The sequence below is a fragment of the Mixophyes fleayi genome, chromosome 6 (genome assembly GCF_038048845.1).
Source record: "Mixophyes fleayi isolate aMixFle1 chromosome 6, aMixFle1.hap1, whole genome shotgun sequence".
Classification (NCBI taxonomy): domain Eukaryota; kingdom Metazoa; phylum Chordata; class Amphibia; order Anura; family Limnodynastidae; genus Mixophyes; species Mixophyes fleayi.
In genome coordinates, this window is record NC_134407.1 from 225,521,604 (window position 1) to 225,537,343 (window position 15,740).

General features: G+C 40.0%; 3 protein-coding genes across 15 annotated transcripts in view; 2 read left to right on the forward strand and 1 right to left on the reverse strand.

The window, feature by feature from the left end:
* Positions 1-8,075, forward strand: part of LOC142160114 (uncharacterized) — a 53,625-nt gene extending 45,550 nt beyond the window's left edge. The window contains exon 4 of one of the 2 annotated variants that reach the window (XR_012693055.1): positions 7,471-8,075. The gene's annotated coding sequence lies outside the window, so the exon portion shown is untranslated. Of the gene's footprint in view, positions 1-1,488; positions 1,569-7,470 lie in introns of those variants that run through there. The other variant, XR_012693056.1, reaches the window with a different exon arrangement.
* Positions 1-15,740, forward strand: part of LOC142160072 (uncharacterized) — a 1,559,230-nt gene that overhangs the window by 350,212 nt on the left and 1,193,278 nt on the right. The window lies entirely within an intron of this gene.
* On the reverse strand, positions 12,519-14,148 carry LOC142160656 (uncharacterized). Its single transcript, XM_075215517.1, has 2 exons — positions 13,880-14,148; positions 12,519-13,716 (listed from the first exon to the last, which is right to left on the reverse strand). Exons 1-2 carry the CDS (start codon positions 14,146-14,148, stop codon positions 12,567-12,569), a joined length of 1,419 nt encoding a protein of 472 aa, XP_075071618.1. The 3' UTR covers positions 12,519-12,566.

The following is a 15,740-nucleotide window of genomic DNA, read 5'->3' on the forward strand; positions in this document are numbered from 1 at the left end:
TGATGTAAAACTGCAATGGCATACACGTGAACTCTAGAGTGGCCGTGTCCATAGTTTTAATGATTTCCCCTCCATAGGTCGCAAGGGTTTACTGAATCTTTCTGGTCAATTAGTGACTGTGGGTTTGTTCTGAGATGGAGAGTGTTTGACATGACGTCGCACTTGGCACCAGTGTCAGTTTTTATTTCCAGCGTGTTTCCGTTGTGTTTGACATTGAGGCTAGTAAAAATATCTTTCTTTTCAGCGACAGGGGGTAAATGTATCAAGGTCCGATTTTTTTAGCATGTTAAAATCATGGCAAATCGCGGGTGTTAACCTGCGATTTTAATCCAAAAGTCATCAAATCTATTAAGCTGCGATTTTTACACTGATCTTCAAAATCGCTGGTCATCTCTGGCGATTTGCTGCAATTTCAAACACGGCCGTGTTTAGTCAAGTCTCCCATGTTTAAGAAACTCTCCCGTGTTTATGTGAAAATTTACATTGCAAAGACAATACTAATTTCTCATTGTTTGCCAGTTTGACCTCAGTAACATTATAAAAAGCCAGCTACTTCCTTATTTCAGTTGAAAGGGGTTTAAGGAGTTTGAGAGCAAGAGGTGTTAAGTGAGGGAGAGAGTATTTGTGAGAAGGTTGTTGTGAGAAGGTTTGTTCAAGTCTTTTTTTTTATTTTTTATTTGTTTGATCATTGTCTTCCCTTGTAAGAATTATTGTGTCTTACTTTTTGGGTTGTTGTTTATTTTTGTGCATTTCCCCTGTGTTTTCTTAGTGTGTTAATTTTTGTTCCCCTGTGTGTCAGAATGCCGAGAGGAAGGAGAGGTGATTGGGCTAGGGACAGTGGGGAGGAGGAGAGGAGGAGCAGGAGAAGCAGGAGAAAGAGCCAGGCCCTTCTGCGGGCAAAACAAAATCTGTCCGCAATGCGCGGTTCAGTTTTGAGGAGAATTGTGCCCTTGTGCACAGTTTGGTGCCATATATGGTCGCATTTTGGGCACTCTTGCTGCAAAAACATATTTAGTATGTAAATAGCAGCTTTGGCAAAAATTGACAGATGATGTAAATGCGGTGGGGCCTATTAAGCGGTCTATAGACAACTGCCGCAAACGCATAAGTGAGATCAAGTGGAGGGTCAAAGATAAGATGTCTGAGGAGGGGCGAGCTGCTGCAGCTACAGGTGGTGGACCTGCTCTGGTCATGGCTTATACCTCATATGAAGAGGAATTTAAACAACTGATACCTATCGAGTTCCTGGGAGGCATCAATGTTAGGGACACAGATAGACCTGTGTCTCAACCACTGCCTGGTGAGTATTGGATAATGGTGTTTGTTGATTAAATGTATGTTTCATCAGTTATCCTGCAGCCTGTTAAAGGTTTTTTTATTTACTTTTCACACGCAAGACAGAACTTTTTTCAAACTTTTTTATTATTATCCATTTTTTGGGGGGTTAACAAATTTCAAAGGTAACATTTCACTTGTGTCTACACACAGTCTCCGAACAACCGCAGGCAACTCGCGAGTCACCAGGAGCTTCTGCAGTGCCACCGGCATCAGCGGCTGGAACCCCTGAGGGGGAGTCTGTAACTGGTAAATCCACCTAGGTTTGATTGGTGAAAAAAACATGCTCTTAATAATTTGCCTGTAATGTTCATCACCTGTACCTGCTAGTGGCCAGAGACTGTTAACTAATTAGTTGTGTTTTTATTGTGGTTTCAGGCACCTTCCCAGGTGCAAATGTTTCTATTTGTGACTCAGAAAACAGACATCCCCCACAGCGCCAATCAGAACATCAAGCTGCACCCACATTGGCTGAGTCGATCCGCCAAGAGGCCTTGAGTGGTGTTCAAGGGCAGCTAACTAGAGGATGTCGACACATGCAGCATATCCAGGATAATCAAACCAGCCTTGGTCATACACTGGACCGCATTGATACCTCCTTGATACACATTCACACTGCCATTAATAATCAAACCGGGGCAATGTGGGAAAACTCTGCCAGTTTAATCTCTGTATTGGCTGAAATCATGACCCGCCTACCAGTGGCCTCAACCTCAGCTGCTACCAGTCAAAGCACTACACCATGCCCCTCCGTACCCGGTACTCCTGTGCGGTCCAGTGCTCGGATCAGGGGTGGGAGACGGGCATCCAGCAGCCGTCAAAAGTCTCCTGAGCCTGCAGGAAAAAGACAAAAATAATTTAGTTTTTTTTTGGGGGGGGGGGGGGTTTAAATGGTTGTAAAATTGCATATTTTTTGCTACAAAAGGCATAGAAGTCACAGACTGTGCCATGTCTGTTTAGTTATTTTGTCTTTACAAATAAACCACGTTTTTCCGTACACCGGTAATTTCAATTCTGTTTGTTCTTAATGTTTACATAGTAAAACAGGTACAGCTGTGATAATTATGTTTGTATTACAAATATGCAGAAAAGGGTTTTCAGAAACACATACACATACTTTCAAAATGCTGCTAAATGATTTTTAAACTCTTGATGCTGTGATGTGAAACTTTAGTCTATAAGACAAAGTACAAAACAAAGGTTTGTGATACATCCAAAAAACTTACAGAATAAAAAAATAAAAATCTATTTCGCCTGCAAAATAACTTTCAGTGATCGTTGCTCGCACCTCCCTCCCCCCACATCAGCTGATGGAATGAGCTCTCCTGCATCGTCTACTGCAGGTGTTACTGGTAAATTTTGATGTAGGGCCAAATTATGCAGCAGTCACCACGCCAACACAATATCTGTCACCTGACCTGGGGCGTAGAGAAGCACCACCAGAAGTATCTAGGCACCTGAACCTGGTCTTCAATAGCCCAAAGGTACGTTCTATCACACCTCTAGTGGCCGTGTGCGACTCGTTATATCTATGTTGGGCAGGAGTCTGGATTCAACGGAGGTCATTAACCAGGATTGACACCCATATCCTGAGTCACCTAGAATGTAAAAATGAATTAATTAGGTGATGAAAACTGCAAACGCCACCCCCTATAAATACATACCCAGTAGCCATCCCTCAGGCATTTGTCCATTCTCAAAGATGTGATACAGGGATGACTGGCGCAGGATATAGGCATCATGGCAAGAGCCAGGGAACCCTGCAACCACACTCATGATTTTCATTTTTGCATCACAGACCACCTGCACATTCATAGAGTAGGAATGGTGCCTGTTGGTATAGACTTGTGCCCTTACACGAGGTGGCCTCAGCCCGATGTGTGTGGAGTCTATAGCTCCCAGGACATTAGGGAAACCTGAGAGTCTATAGAACGCTCCCTTCAACACCTGCCAATCACAATCCTGGCGGGGGAAGCAGATGTAGGTAGGCACCAGCTTGGTCAGAGCCAATAAAACAACATTAAAATGCCTTGAAAAAGTTGCCTGGGTGAGGCCTATAACCTGGGAACAAACTGATTGAAATGAGCCAGTTGCCAAAAGATGAAGAGCACACAACAGTTTATGCATTCCAGGTAATGTGTGTGCGGCACGTTATTGGCTCTAAATCATTTTTAAGCTGCTCATAAAGCTGCTGGATGTTAGCTCTGTTCAGCCTAAATTTTTGAATTATATCCTGGTCTGTCAGGGTCCGAAAAACCAAGCGTTGCCTAAAACCACGGGGCCTGCGGAGTATACGAGGAGCCGCTTGCTGCTGAGCTTCCAAAATCCTTGTCCACTCCTCCTGTCCAGCCTCCATTAGCTCATTGCCCTCAATAAGACCTATCAGACAATTTCCAAGATACTCCATTTTCATCAACCCACACATTAATGGTACATTTGGGAGCTTTTTATAGTCATCCACAGTCTGAATAGACGAACTAATGATTATTTGGTGCAGATTGGTGATTTCAAGCAGCTGGTTAAATTAAAACAATCTGCAAACCACATTTTTTCCCCCAAAGGAAAGTGGCCTAATAATTGTATGTGCACCTATATCACAGGCATAACAGTATTGGCTCGCTGTATTAGAATATTGTTTAATTGACATATACATATTGAAAAATGCACTTGTATTGGTATGTTTTTTGAACACAGATGTAAGTCCCTCAAATAGCCCACCACAGTAGAAAACATTAGAACCTTTGCCCCTCAAGAAGTCTAACAAATAATGGGGTAAAAATCCATGTTGCCTGCTGTAATGATATTTTTGTACTACAAGGGAGGTAGGTGGAATTTGGACCCTTAAAAAGGTAACGACAATGCTGCAGAAAGGTTACTGATTCCCCCCAAAGCACACACAGGTACATGAGGCTGCGCCTGACTAGGTAGAAAGGGTGATGTTTTTAATTTGTTTTTGTTTTTAAAACAAGCCTACTGCTGGTTATGTGAAAATTGGGGAAACAATTTACGTGAGGCCCCCCCGATTTTCATTTAACCAGCACTAGGCAAACCAGCCTGGGGTGGGTGGCACCATAACAGGGGGAAACTCGGCAGGGGTCCCCATGCCATAATGACAACCAACCCCAGACTGTGCACCGCTGGGCTGGATTCCCTAGGGAGTAGGGTCCGCCAAAAAAAATGAGCGGGCCCCTTCCTCTTGGAACAACCAGCCCAGTGCTGAAAGAACTAGGGCTCTTCCTACACCCCCTATTGTGTTAAAAAAACAAACATACACCATTTTGTTTTGTGGAACTACAAGTCCCAGCCAGCCAGGGTGCCATAAACAGTGTGGGCATGCTGATAATTGTATAACTACAAGCACCAGCATACCCATGGCAGCCAGGGTATGTTGGCACTCGGAGAACTACAAGTGCCAACATGCCCTGACACCCACGTCTGGCTGGGAACTGTAGTTCCACATTACAAAACCACAACTATTTATAGTATTGGGGATTTTCCCACGCTGTCGTGGGAAACCCCTAATACTATAAATAGATCTTGCGGCTGTGCTAAGTTCATTGCGTATGGGAGCTTCTACAGTGTAGAAGCTGTTTGCGGCATCTCTCATCTTTATTTTTGGTAAACAAGCATGCTCCGGATTGGATCTTATAAATGTGGGGCCCTTCTGGCTGAAGATAAAAGGACTTCAATCAACAAGGGAGCCCTCCTGACCAGAAGAAGTGAAGAATTTTCCAAGCATGGACTACTGGAATGACAAATTATTTTGGTTCATTTACAAGCCGGACTTTGGATACAAATTTCTTTGGGACATGGTTTTCACACATTTTAGGATTTAAAGCTGCTGACAACAGATGAAATCATCAGTGGTGAGTATTTTGAGGATTTATTATTTTTAATCAAATTATGTGGTATAAATGAGGGTGTTTGGTGTCTTTATTGGGGTTTTATTATTTTTATTAATGTATGTGGTTAGAATGAGGGAGTTGTGGTTTTGTAAACATTTTATTTTGTGGAACTACGTGTGTCAGCAAGCCATGGGTGTCATGTTGGCACTTGTCGTTCTCCAAGTGCCAACATGCCCTGGCTGCCATGGGTATGCTGATGCTTGTAGTTACAAGCATCAGCATTACAAGCATCAGCATGCCCACAATGTTTATGGCATCCTTGCTGGCTGGGACTTGAAGTTCCACAAAACAAAATGGCATCTGTTTGTTTTTTTACATTTGTATCGCCGTTATTACCCTACTACCCACAGCCCATGGGGGTAGGAAGAGCCCTAGTGCTTTCAGCACTGGGCTGGTTGTCCTTAGACGGGGGGGTCCTCTCATTTTTTTCTTCAGACCCCACTCCCTAGGGAATCCAGCCCAGCACTGAAAAGCTAGGGTTGGTGTTCATTATGGCAGGGAGACCCCTGCTATAGTGCCACCCACCCCGGCTGGTTTGCCTAGTGCTTGTTAAGTGAAAATCGCAACATTTCCCCCCAATTTTCACGTAACCAGCAGTAGGCTGGCAGCACTAGGGTTAATAGTGCACAGGCGGGGGGGACCCCACACTTTTGTTTAAATAAAAACTTTTATCTAACACATTTGACAGCTGCGGGGACCTGCGGCTCTATACTCTGACAGTGTAACAGTGATGTATTTACTAATCATGCTCCTAGAATGCAGCGTGTTGTATGTAGTGATTTTACATGAAATCTCAGGTTCATACATCTGCCAGTTTCAACTCTCCTGAGAAAATCCCTGGATTTGCAAAATCACACCTTGATACATTTACCCCCAGATCTATACTCACAATATATCGCATTGGCACATTCTGCTACGGACTTGGTCTTCACGTCATTGACTCTGCCTTTCCCTCAGTGCTAGCTGCCATTTTGTACAAGCAGATAGTGGTCAGCGCAACCAATCTAATTAATACACTATCCCTAAGAGCTGCTAAAGGGTAGAGGTATCCCTGATCTCTATATGGGACAATTTTGTATTTTACAGGTCACAGCGCTCAAGTATTAGGAACATTTGCTAACATTTATACACTTTTCTGATGTCCACCCCGCACGGCAGTGTCCAGCTTATTGCATACCATTACATAGCGGGCATTTGCTGTTTTAACCATACCCAATTGTAAGTAATTGATACATGTTTGGTTCTAATAAAATTTATTCTGATCTTAACACCTGTGTGTCCTGTTGACTATTTAATACTGTAACCGGTCTAAACTGCGACATACCTGCTTGGATCACTGCAGGGATGCCATCTACTCTTTGTTACCAGTTTGTTCATCCTAGCTTTCGAGATAACGTGCTGTCAGAGACACGGAGAAAGACAGAGTCCTAGGGTAATCTGTGATTAAACATATTTAGTGGGTGTTAGGCTGCTGGCCTGATCACCAACCCACAGAACTAGATGACTGAGGTTTTCACATTTAGCAGCTGCCTTTCCCTTAGAGCTTGATGCGCGATGGACGATGAATGACCTACAATGACGTCTATTTCAAGAGCGACTGTATTAATGTTGGTGTTAACGTGTTAATTTAAGGAGGCGCCGGCTCTACAATGTGCTTTACAAGGGCTTGTACATTGTCGAACCGGCGCCACCTTAAATTAACACACTCTTGAAATACAGTTGCTCTTGAAATAGACGTCATTGTAGGCGGCCGTCATGTTCATTCATCGGAATCCTTTCAAGTCTGTATTACAATTAGTCGCTGTCAAGAGCCTGTCGGGGGAACACACCATCGGTGTGTACCTGTCTGGGTGTGCAGTGTCAGATTTGTGTGCATCAGATTAAGGTCCCAACCCGTTACATTTACCAACTGCTGGAAATGTGGCCTACATTGTGTGACCCTGGAGAAGGCCTTATAACAATACATAAATATGACGGTATGGATTCATCACTCTCAGCCAGATGTTACAGTAGCGGTATATCCTGTTTATTAGGAGGTAGTAGAACCAGAGAGTTGTAGTACATGTGAAGCAAATGTATATTGTTACTTTAGCAGGATTATGAGGTATCAGGAGTAAGGTGTGGATTTTGCTGCATGGTAAAACACTGATTGACAAAGGGGAAATTATTCCTATAGGACATTTGTTGTCTTGAAATTGAGACTCACCCTATTTTCTCTTCCCTTTTCCAGGATGACCTGTCGAGAAGGATGAAGTCCTTTATGTGGATGTTGAGCCTCCTGATACCAGTTTTTGCTTTACTACATCAGGGACTAGACCATGGAGCGACGCACTCATCTATATGCTTTACCAAACAGTCTACAGGTGGAAGATTGCTGGACTTGTATGGAATTTTCCCCAGCGCAGAATGAGGAGATATTGACTTTAAACGAGACTTACACTTTCTTTGTTATGCATTAAAATGAAAATTGAATCACACATACGGTGATCTTATATGAGACTGGAAATATACACATATGTTAAACATAATATGCAAGATACAGTACAACATACTATATGTTTTGTCACCTGTTGTATATTATGTGTATGGAGAGGAGCATTTAAATTGCTCCCTTATGGAGCATATGGAATTGTACTTTTATCATTGTTTACTGCCATGTACTATGGTAATTCCACATAACAGTATAAGGTAAACATATGCTGAGCAAGACACTGCAGTTTATTGGTTGAAACGGGAGGTACAAGTTGAGAACAGAAAGTTCAGACACCTGTTTTACACCAGCGATGGCTCTATGATACGATATATATACTCTATTAAATGTTATCACTTTAGGAACAGCAGGAACCGCATATAATGACAGACAGGTAAGTGATTTGACTGACCAATCTAATTAATACACTATCCCTAAGAGCTGTTAAAGGGTAGAGGTATCCCTGATCTCTATATGGAACAATCATAAGAGCAATTTATGACACTACCTTTAGGTACATTGGAGAAGAGTTGAAAACAATCAAGAAGAGATCACTGAACACAAATTAGTGCCGGATTACCTTACAGCCCACGGTGGAGGTGACTGTCTCACATTGTACACACAACTTGGTGTACAGTGTTACTTTGTACACCAATAATACTGATGACCCTGAAGCAGTCATACATCAGTACATACAAGAAGTTGAGCTGAAAGCAAATTTTGCTAGCAAACATCAAGGTCAAGGTAATTGATTTAGTTGGTTACACCCAGCTTACTAGTTTACTGGAATAGGATGGTGGTTCAGTGGAATTTTACATACTTTCTTATATATCATTGTTATTTGTTTATTTATGTTTTTAATCAAAGTTTTTTCAAGTCTTGTAACACTGTGACAAACACACAGCACCTGTGAAAAAGGTACTTCACCAAGTACCCACTTACATAATACACCTATAAAGTGAGGGTGGATTGTTAACGGTCTAACAAAATGACTGCTGAAACCCCATTTTGACATTTATACATTTATGTGTGTACTACTTTAAAAGCTTATGTAACAAGTGATTTTACAACACTTGCATGTGACTGGATCACGTAGAAATAACTTATTGTAGATATTTATTTTAATAATGGGTGAAGTGCACCTCTATATCATTGCAAATGTACTGATTTTTGATACTGTGTTATATATTTGTAGTAGAAATGTACTGATTTCTGATACAATAGGGAAATGGAGGAAATTTGTAACTTCTGAAGGCAGATTAATCATGCTAATTAAGTCTTTTCCTGTGAAGTGACCAACACAGCAGGAGGTCATTACCGTTCGGTCCAGTGTAGGTTTTCATCCTGTATCTTAGAACCTTAGACTCAGGATACAAGTAATTTAGGATATGACAGATTGCTGTGAATTTTGTAAGTTAAATTGCATTAAATGCAAGATTAGAGAATATTACATCATGAATGGTAAACATTCAATGTAAAAGGTGTTAAACCCCTCCAGGTTGATTTTATTTTAATTTGTTTTAATTTGTCTCTGGAGACCAATAAAATGTCTGTTTTAATGGTTTTGACGTTTTGAAAGGTTAACCTCTACCATGGTTAGGAAATAACCTTTTTCTATTAATTGTATCTTCATTTTGTTTGCTAGACTATCAAGGTCTTACAGTTCTTTATTATTATTATTATTATTATTATTATTATTATTATTATTAATATTATTATTATTATTCTTTAAAGCTGGCTATTTTGTATGCTACTTTCATACTTATACAACAATTATGTGTGTATGCTTTTTGTAATATATTGTCTTAATTATACCATCTTTACTTTAGTAAAGTCTAAAAAAAATTAACACATACTTGACTTAGCGAAAAGTTTAAATTGATATTTAGGGGATTATTAAGATCTATCCAGATCTATTGTGTTACCTTTCCATACAAACAATATGTTTTCTATATATATGTGCCAGGACACCAAGTTCACCCCAAATTCATGGTCACGCCGTATACCTGAATCCTCTCAATGAACCATGAATAGATTGTGTAACCATGGGGGCAAACTTGGTGCCCATGGCCATGCTTTTTTCTGCAAGTAATACTTCTCCACAAAATTGAAATAGTTGGTTATAATTACTTTGATCAAAATAATAGTGTACTGCATGTAAACCATCCTCATATTTTATGGTAGTATTTAAGGAAAATACTTATTATGTTATCAAAACATATCCCCCTTGCCATTCAAGTTTTCCAATGACATTAAGAGTATCTTTCATGTAAAATCTTTCTTTAAATACTGTGACCGACTTACTTAGAAATAACTTATTGTATAAATGTATTCCTGTTAGTGGTGTAGGCAACTTGCTTCTGTAACATTGAAGAAAGGAAATTCCAAGTTAATTAAGCATTTGGTCTGACAGCGACCAACACATCCTTTAAGCCTGAATGCATAAGCTAGGGTTCATCATCATTTGCATCCTGTGTGTTAGAAGTATAGTGAAACTATCTGAATAATTAAACTGCAAGTAATTTGGGAAATCACAGATTAATGTAAATTGTGTTAACTTCCAATTGTGTTAAATCCAATTTTAGCGAATGCATTGCATCCTGATGCTAAACATTAAAGGCCTGAGTCATTAAGGAGAGCAAAGCATAAAAAAGGAGTAACTTTGCACCTGGGCAAAACCATGTTGCATTGGAGGGGGAGATAAATTTAAAAAGTGGGGACAGATTTATAGTTGGGGTAGAGCATGTCCTAGATCAACTGTAGATTTCAGAGTAAAAATAAAGTCATCAAGTATTTGCATGCTAGTTGAAAAAACAGCCGGTAATTATCTTATGTGAAAAATAATAAACCAATTTATACCCCTTGTATTGTAACATGGTTTGTCCTGGAGAAAATTTACTCAATTTTTTGCCTTACTTTCCTTAATCACTCAGGTCCTAAATGTGATATCTCAGACTTGGTAATGCCAGGTTTGGGCAGGGGTCTGGATTACCCCCTGCCAACTTGTGTTACATCTGTACTTCTGGATGATCACTAGTACCTCTAACTAGTGTGAATTGGTTCTTATTAAGATCAATAAAGCATCACTGCTTTCAAGATTCTGCCTGACACCTAATGTCTGTAGCAACATATAAGAGCTTATAGTCCAATATGTTCCCCGGCTGTTCTTTGTTGAATCCAGTGTTTGTGTCAATGCTCTGGCTGCTGGCCAGCAGTCCTGATCCATAGTAAGTGGTCAAGAGGGACCAGCAAAGAGGCGCTGCGGCAGCTATACCAACTATCCAAAAGTAAATGGTTCCAGATGCCAGTGAAGAGGCCTGGTGGTGGCAGCGCTACCCTCCTATAGCCAGTGCGCAATTGACATTCATAGTCAGTAAGTTTCCAGTGGCAGGTGGTCAGTAATGGCAGGTTACTGATGTAAGGAAATCCAAATAAACTTAAATAAGAACCAAAAGAGACCGGGTAGCAGAGTAAACATGGTGATCTGAGACTTGTGCGGTATTAGTCTATCATTTGTGACAGATTTGGTGTAATAGGATTTAGTCTTATGTACCTTTGGTAGTGAGACTGCTATAACGGCGTGTAACATCTTAAGAATTTGAATTCCTTTTCTTGTAATACTCCTTTTAAGTGTTTTGCATTAAAACTATTATACTTGTTTTTAATTTTCTATGTTGGTCTGTTTTTCAGTAAAGTGTATATTTCTTTATTCTCTAATAATCTTATCACCTTCATTTTATTCTCATTAACATCCATGATAAACCTCTGCCCTTGTCAGCAGGAATTATACGATGTCTTTTTTGGATTTCAAGTTTCAGAGCTTTTCATTCTTAAATTATATATTTAAAATTCTTATTTGTCATTATATATATAGATCCTCTATAACCAGGTTTCCATAAAAAAAACAAACGCTATTATGGGTAGAATTAAATGTGGACTTGGCACTAAATTTATTTTTTTCTGGAATTTTGTTTTATATGTCCTCCTTGTTTCTAACATCTCCCTTTCCTGTTGCAAATAATTTTCAATCGAGTCCCTTAAACAATTGAGTGCCAATGACAATATCAAATGTGTTGATATCATTTGTGGGGGCAAATTTTAAGCCCTATATTTTAATATATAAATAAAGGTTAAAGTCCAGATCTGCTCTGGTCCATCTTCTCTTTTTCCTATTTTGAGTATATGAGCCAGAAATAGAGACATCTTGAACATCATTACATGCATATACTAGATAAAGTCATATGAGGTTTTTATCTAAACTGAACAAATCAGAATTGAATGGGACTATTCCTGACACCCAGTGAATATTTTTATATTGACCCCTAAGTGCTATAATTTTGTACAATTTTTATTACATGGTTACTTCCCAAAATCTGCAGAAGAATAAACAAACTGGGTTATCGCCTTCATGAGTGTGTAGTGTAATAAGAGAGTACAATTGCATATTGTTTATTCATATACTCTGTCTTTTATTAGGAAATACATTAAAATAAAATTATGTACACAGCAATTTAATGGAAGTATATAGGCAATTGTAAAGGGTTCGCTAGGTTTCTCCCATGTTTTGCTAACAAATTATATCAGCAAGAAACAGTTGTACCAATGCACATTTTATTTACAAGGAAAGTGCAAAAACACACGTGTGACTATATTTGTTGGGTAAAGGTTTAAACTGAGATACCACTGGGTGAATATTTCCTCTATAGGAGCTTATACATAATATCCATAAATGTATTAGTGACTCTATTTAGAAGGCAACTTCAATGTTAGGTGTCCAATTTCTAAAAAGCCTCACAGTAATTAAAAAAACGTTTTACAACTGTGGGCCATTATGTGTTTAAATAGACCAAATATTGTCACAAAACAGAATTCGCTTTCTCTCCTGTGTGATTTCTCTCATGTTGAAGAAGGTGCTCATTAGTTGTAAAACATTTCCCACAGTCAGAGCAGGAATATGGCTTCTCTCTTGTGTGTATTCTCTGGTGTGCATTAAGCTTTGTTTTACTGGTAAAACATTTCCCGCATTCACAGCAAGAATATGGTTGCTCTCCTGTGTGGATTCTTTGATGTTCTTTCAGATATGATTTATCAGTAAAACATTTATTGCATTCAGAACAGGAATGTGGTCTCACTCCTGTATGTATTCTTTGATGTTGTTTCAGATAAAATTTACTGGTAAAACATTTACCGCATTCACAACAAGAATATGGTTTTTCTCCTGTGTGATTTCTTTGATGTATAACAAGGTGTGAGCTACTGGTAAAATGTTTACCACATTCAGAGCATGATTTCTCTCCTGTATGGACTCTCTGATGCTTTTGCAAATATGATTTAATAGTAAAATGTTTCCCACATTCAGTGCAGGAGTATGGTTTCTCTCCTGTGTGAATTCTCTGATGCAATAAAAAGTTTGCTCTTGTAGTAAAACATTTACCACATTCCAGGCACGAATACGGCTTCTCTCCTGTATGAGTTCTCTGATGTATAACAAGATGTGAATTAGTGCTAAAACATTTCCCACATTCAGAGCAGGAGTATGGTTTCTCTCCTGTGTGAATTCTCTGATGTCTAACAAGTCCTGAATTACTTCTAAAATGTTTCCCACATTCAGAGCAAGAATATGGTTTCTCACCTGTATGCATTTTTTGATGCTCTTTCAATGATGATTTGGTGATAAAACATTTCCCACATTCAAGGCAAGAAAATGATTTCTCACCTGTATGACTTCTCTGATGTACAACAAGTTCTGAATTACTTCTACACCCTTTCCCACATTCAGAGCAGGAATATATCTTCACTCCTGTGTGAATTCTTTGATGTTTAACAAGTTCTGAATTACTTCTAAATGCTTTCCCACATTCAGAGCAAGAATATGGTTTCTCTCCTGTATGGATTTTATGATGTTCCTTCAGATGTGATTTAGTGGTAAAACATTTCCCACATTCAGAGCATGTATATGGTTTTTCTCCTGTATGGATTTTTGTATGTTCTTTCAGAGATGTTTTACTAGTCAAACATTTCCCACATTCAGAGCATAAATATGTTTTTTTCTCCTGAATGGATCCTTTTATGTACCTTAAAATATGATTTACTAGTAAAACATTTACCACATTCAGAGCAAGAATATGGATTCCCCCCTGCATGAATTATTTTATGTACTTTAAAATACGATTTACTGGCAAAACATTTACCACATTCAGTGCAAGAGAGTGAATTTTCCTCTGTATGAATTCTTTTGTGCTTTTTAAAATATGATTTACTGGCAAAAGATTTACCACATTCAGAGCATGAAAATGGTTTCTTTCCGGTATGGATTCTCTGATGTAGTAGAAAGCTTTCATTCTTAGTAAAACATTCTCCACATTCAAAGCAGGTCCAAGATTTATCTTCAGTAGGACTGATCTTTTTTTCCCTCTGGTGTCTAACATGGCTTAACATATTCTTAAAACATTTTTCACCATTGGAGGATGATTCTGGTTCCTCTTTAGTATGAGTATATTGTGTATGATCTGTGGGTGTATAAATGTCAGTGTCTGTGAGGTTTCCTCCTTCACATGAGACTGATTCCTCCTTAATAGGAGTAGATGTATATTGTGTATGATCTGTGGGTGTATAAATGTCAGTGTCTGTGAGGTTTCCTCCATCACATGAGACTGATTCCTCCTTAATATGAGTAGATGGATCTTCATGTAGTACTGTTGGGAAAAATATATAGTGGTTATTTTATCCTTCCTACTAACCCTAACATATAACAGTATTAATCCAGCTCTATATCCTTCTGTATTATCATGAACTGAAATCTGATTACCAGAATATCCAACAGCATTCAGGTACCTTCTAAATTCTAGAATGTTACTTAAGGACCCATCCGACCAAAGCTCTTACACAGAAATCAGATACACTCTTCCATTACAGACAGTGCATCCACCTTCCATTGCATCATCAGTGGCATTAGGGTCTTAGAGATATCCCAAAGGCTCTCCCCAAATCAGTTGTGTTTCCAATAGGCTCTGATAACACTAAAATTAGTGGCGATAATGAAACAACAAAAGGATGCGCTGCTCCAGTGCTTAGGGGGGACCCATATACAACAATCGGTCACAACATTAAAACCACTGACAAGATATGTGATTAACATTGCTTCTCTTGTTACAATGGCACATGGGAAGTGGTGGGAATATATTAAGCAGCAAATGAACAGTCAGTTCATGAAGTTCATGCATTAAAAGCAGGAAAAATGAGCAATCATAAGGATCTGAGCACCTGTGACAAGGGCCAAATTGTGCTGGCTAGATGACTGGGTCAGAGCATATCTAAAACAACAGGATTTGTGGAGTGTTCCCAGTATGCAGTGGTTAGTACCTACCAAAAGTGGTCTAAAAAAGGACAACCGGTGAACCGGCAACAGGGTCATGGGCGCCCAAGGCGCAATGATGCATATGGGGAGCAAAGGCTAGCCAGTCAGGTCCAATACCACAAAAGAGCTATGGTAGCACAAAATGCTGAAAAAGTTAATGCTGGCTATGACAGAAAGGACTCAGAACAGACAGTGCATCGCAGCTTGCTGCGTATGGGGCTACATAGCTATAGACTGGTCAGAATGCCCATGCTGACCCCTGTCCACCACCTAATGGACCTACAATGGGCACGTGAGCGCCAGAAATGGACCAATAAAGAAGGTGGCCTGGTCTGAGGAATCACATTTTCTTTTACGTCATGTGGATGGCCATGTGCGTCGTTTACTTGAGGAAGAGATGGCATCAGGATGCACTATGGGAAGAAGGCAAGCCGGCGGAGGCAGTGTGTCAGACGCCGTCCCTGCGCCTCCTCGGGCAGGGACGGACGTCCGTTTTCAGAGCGCCCCGTTGCTAAGCAACGGGGACGCGTCTTCCGGCGACGCGGTGCGCAGGCGCGCCCGTCGCCATAGCAACGGGACGCGCTTTCCAGTTTCCTGTCGACGGTCAGCAGACCTGACCGCCGATCCACTGCCCACCAATGGGGAGTTACTGCCTCCTATTTAAAGCCTGCTC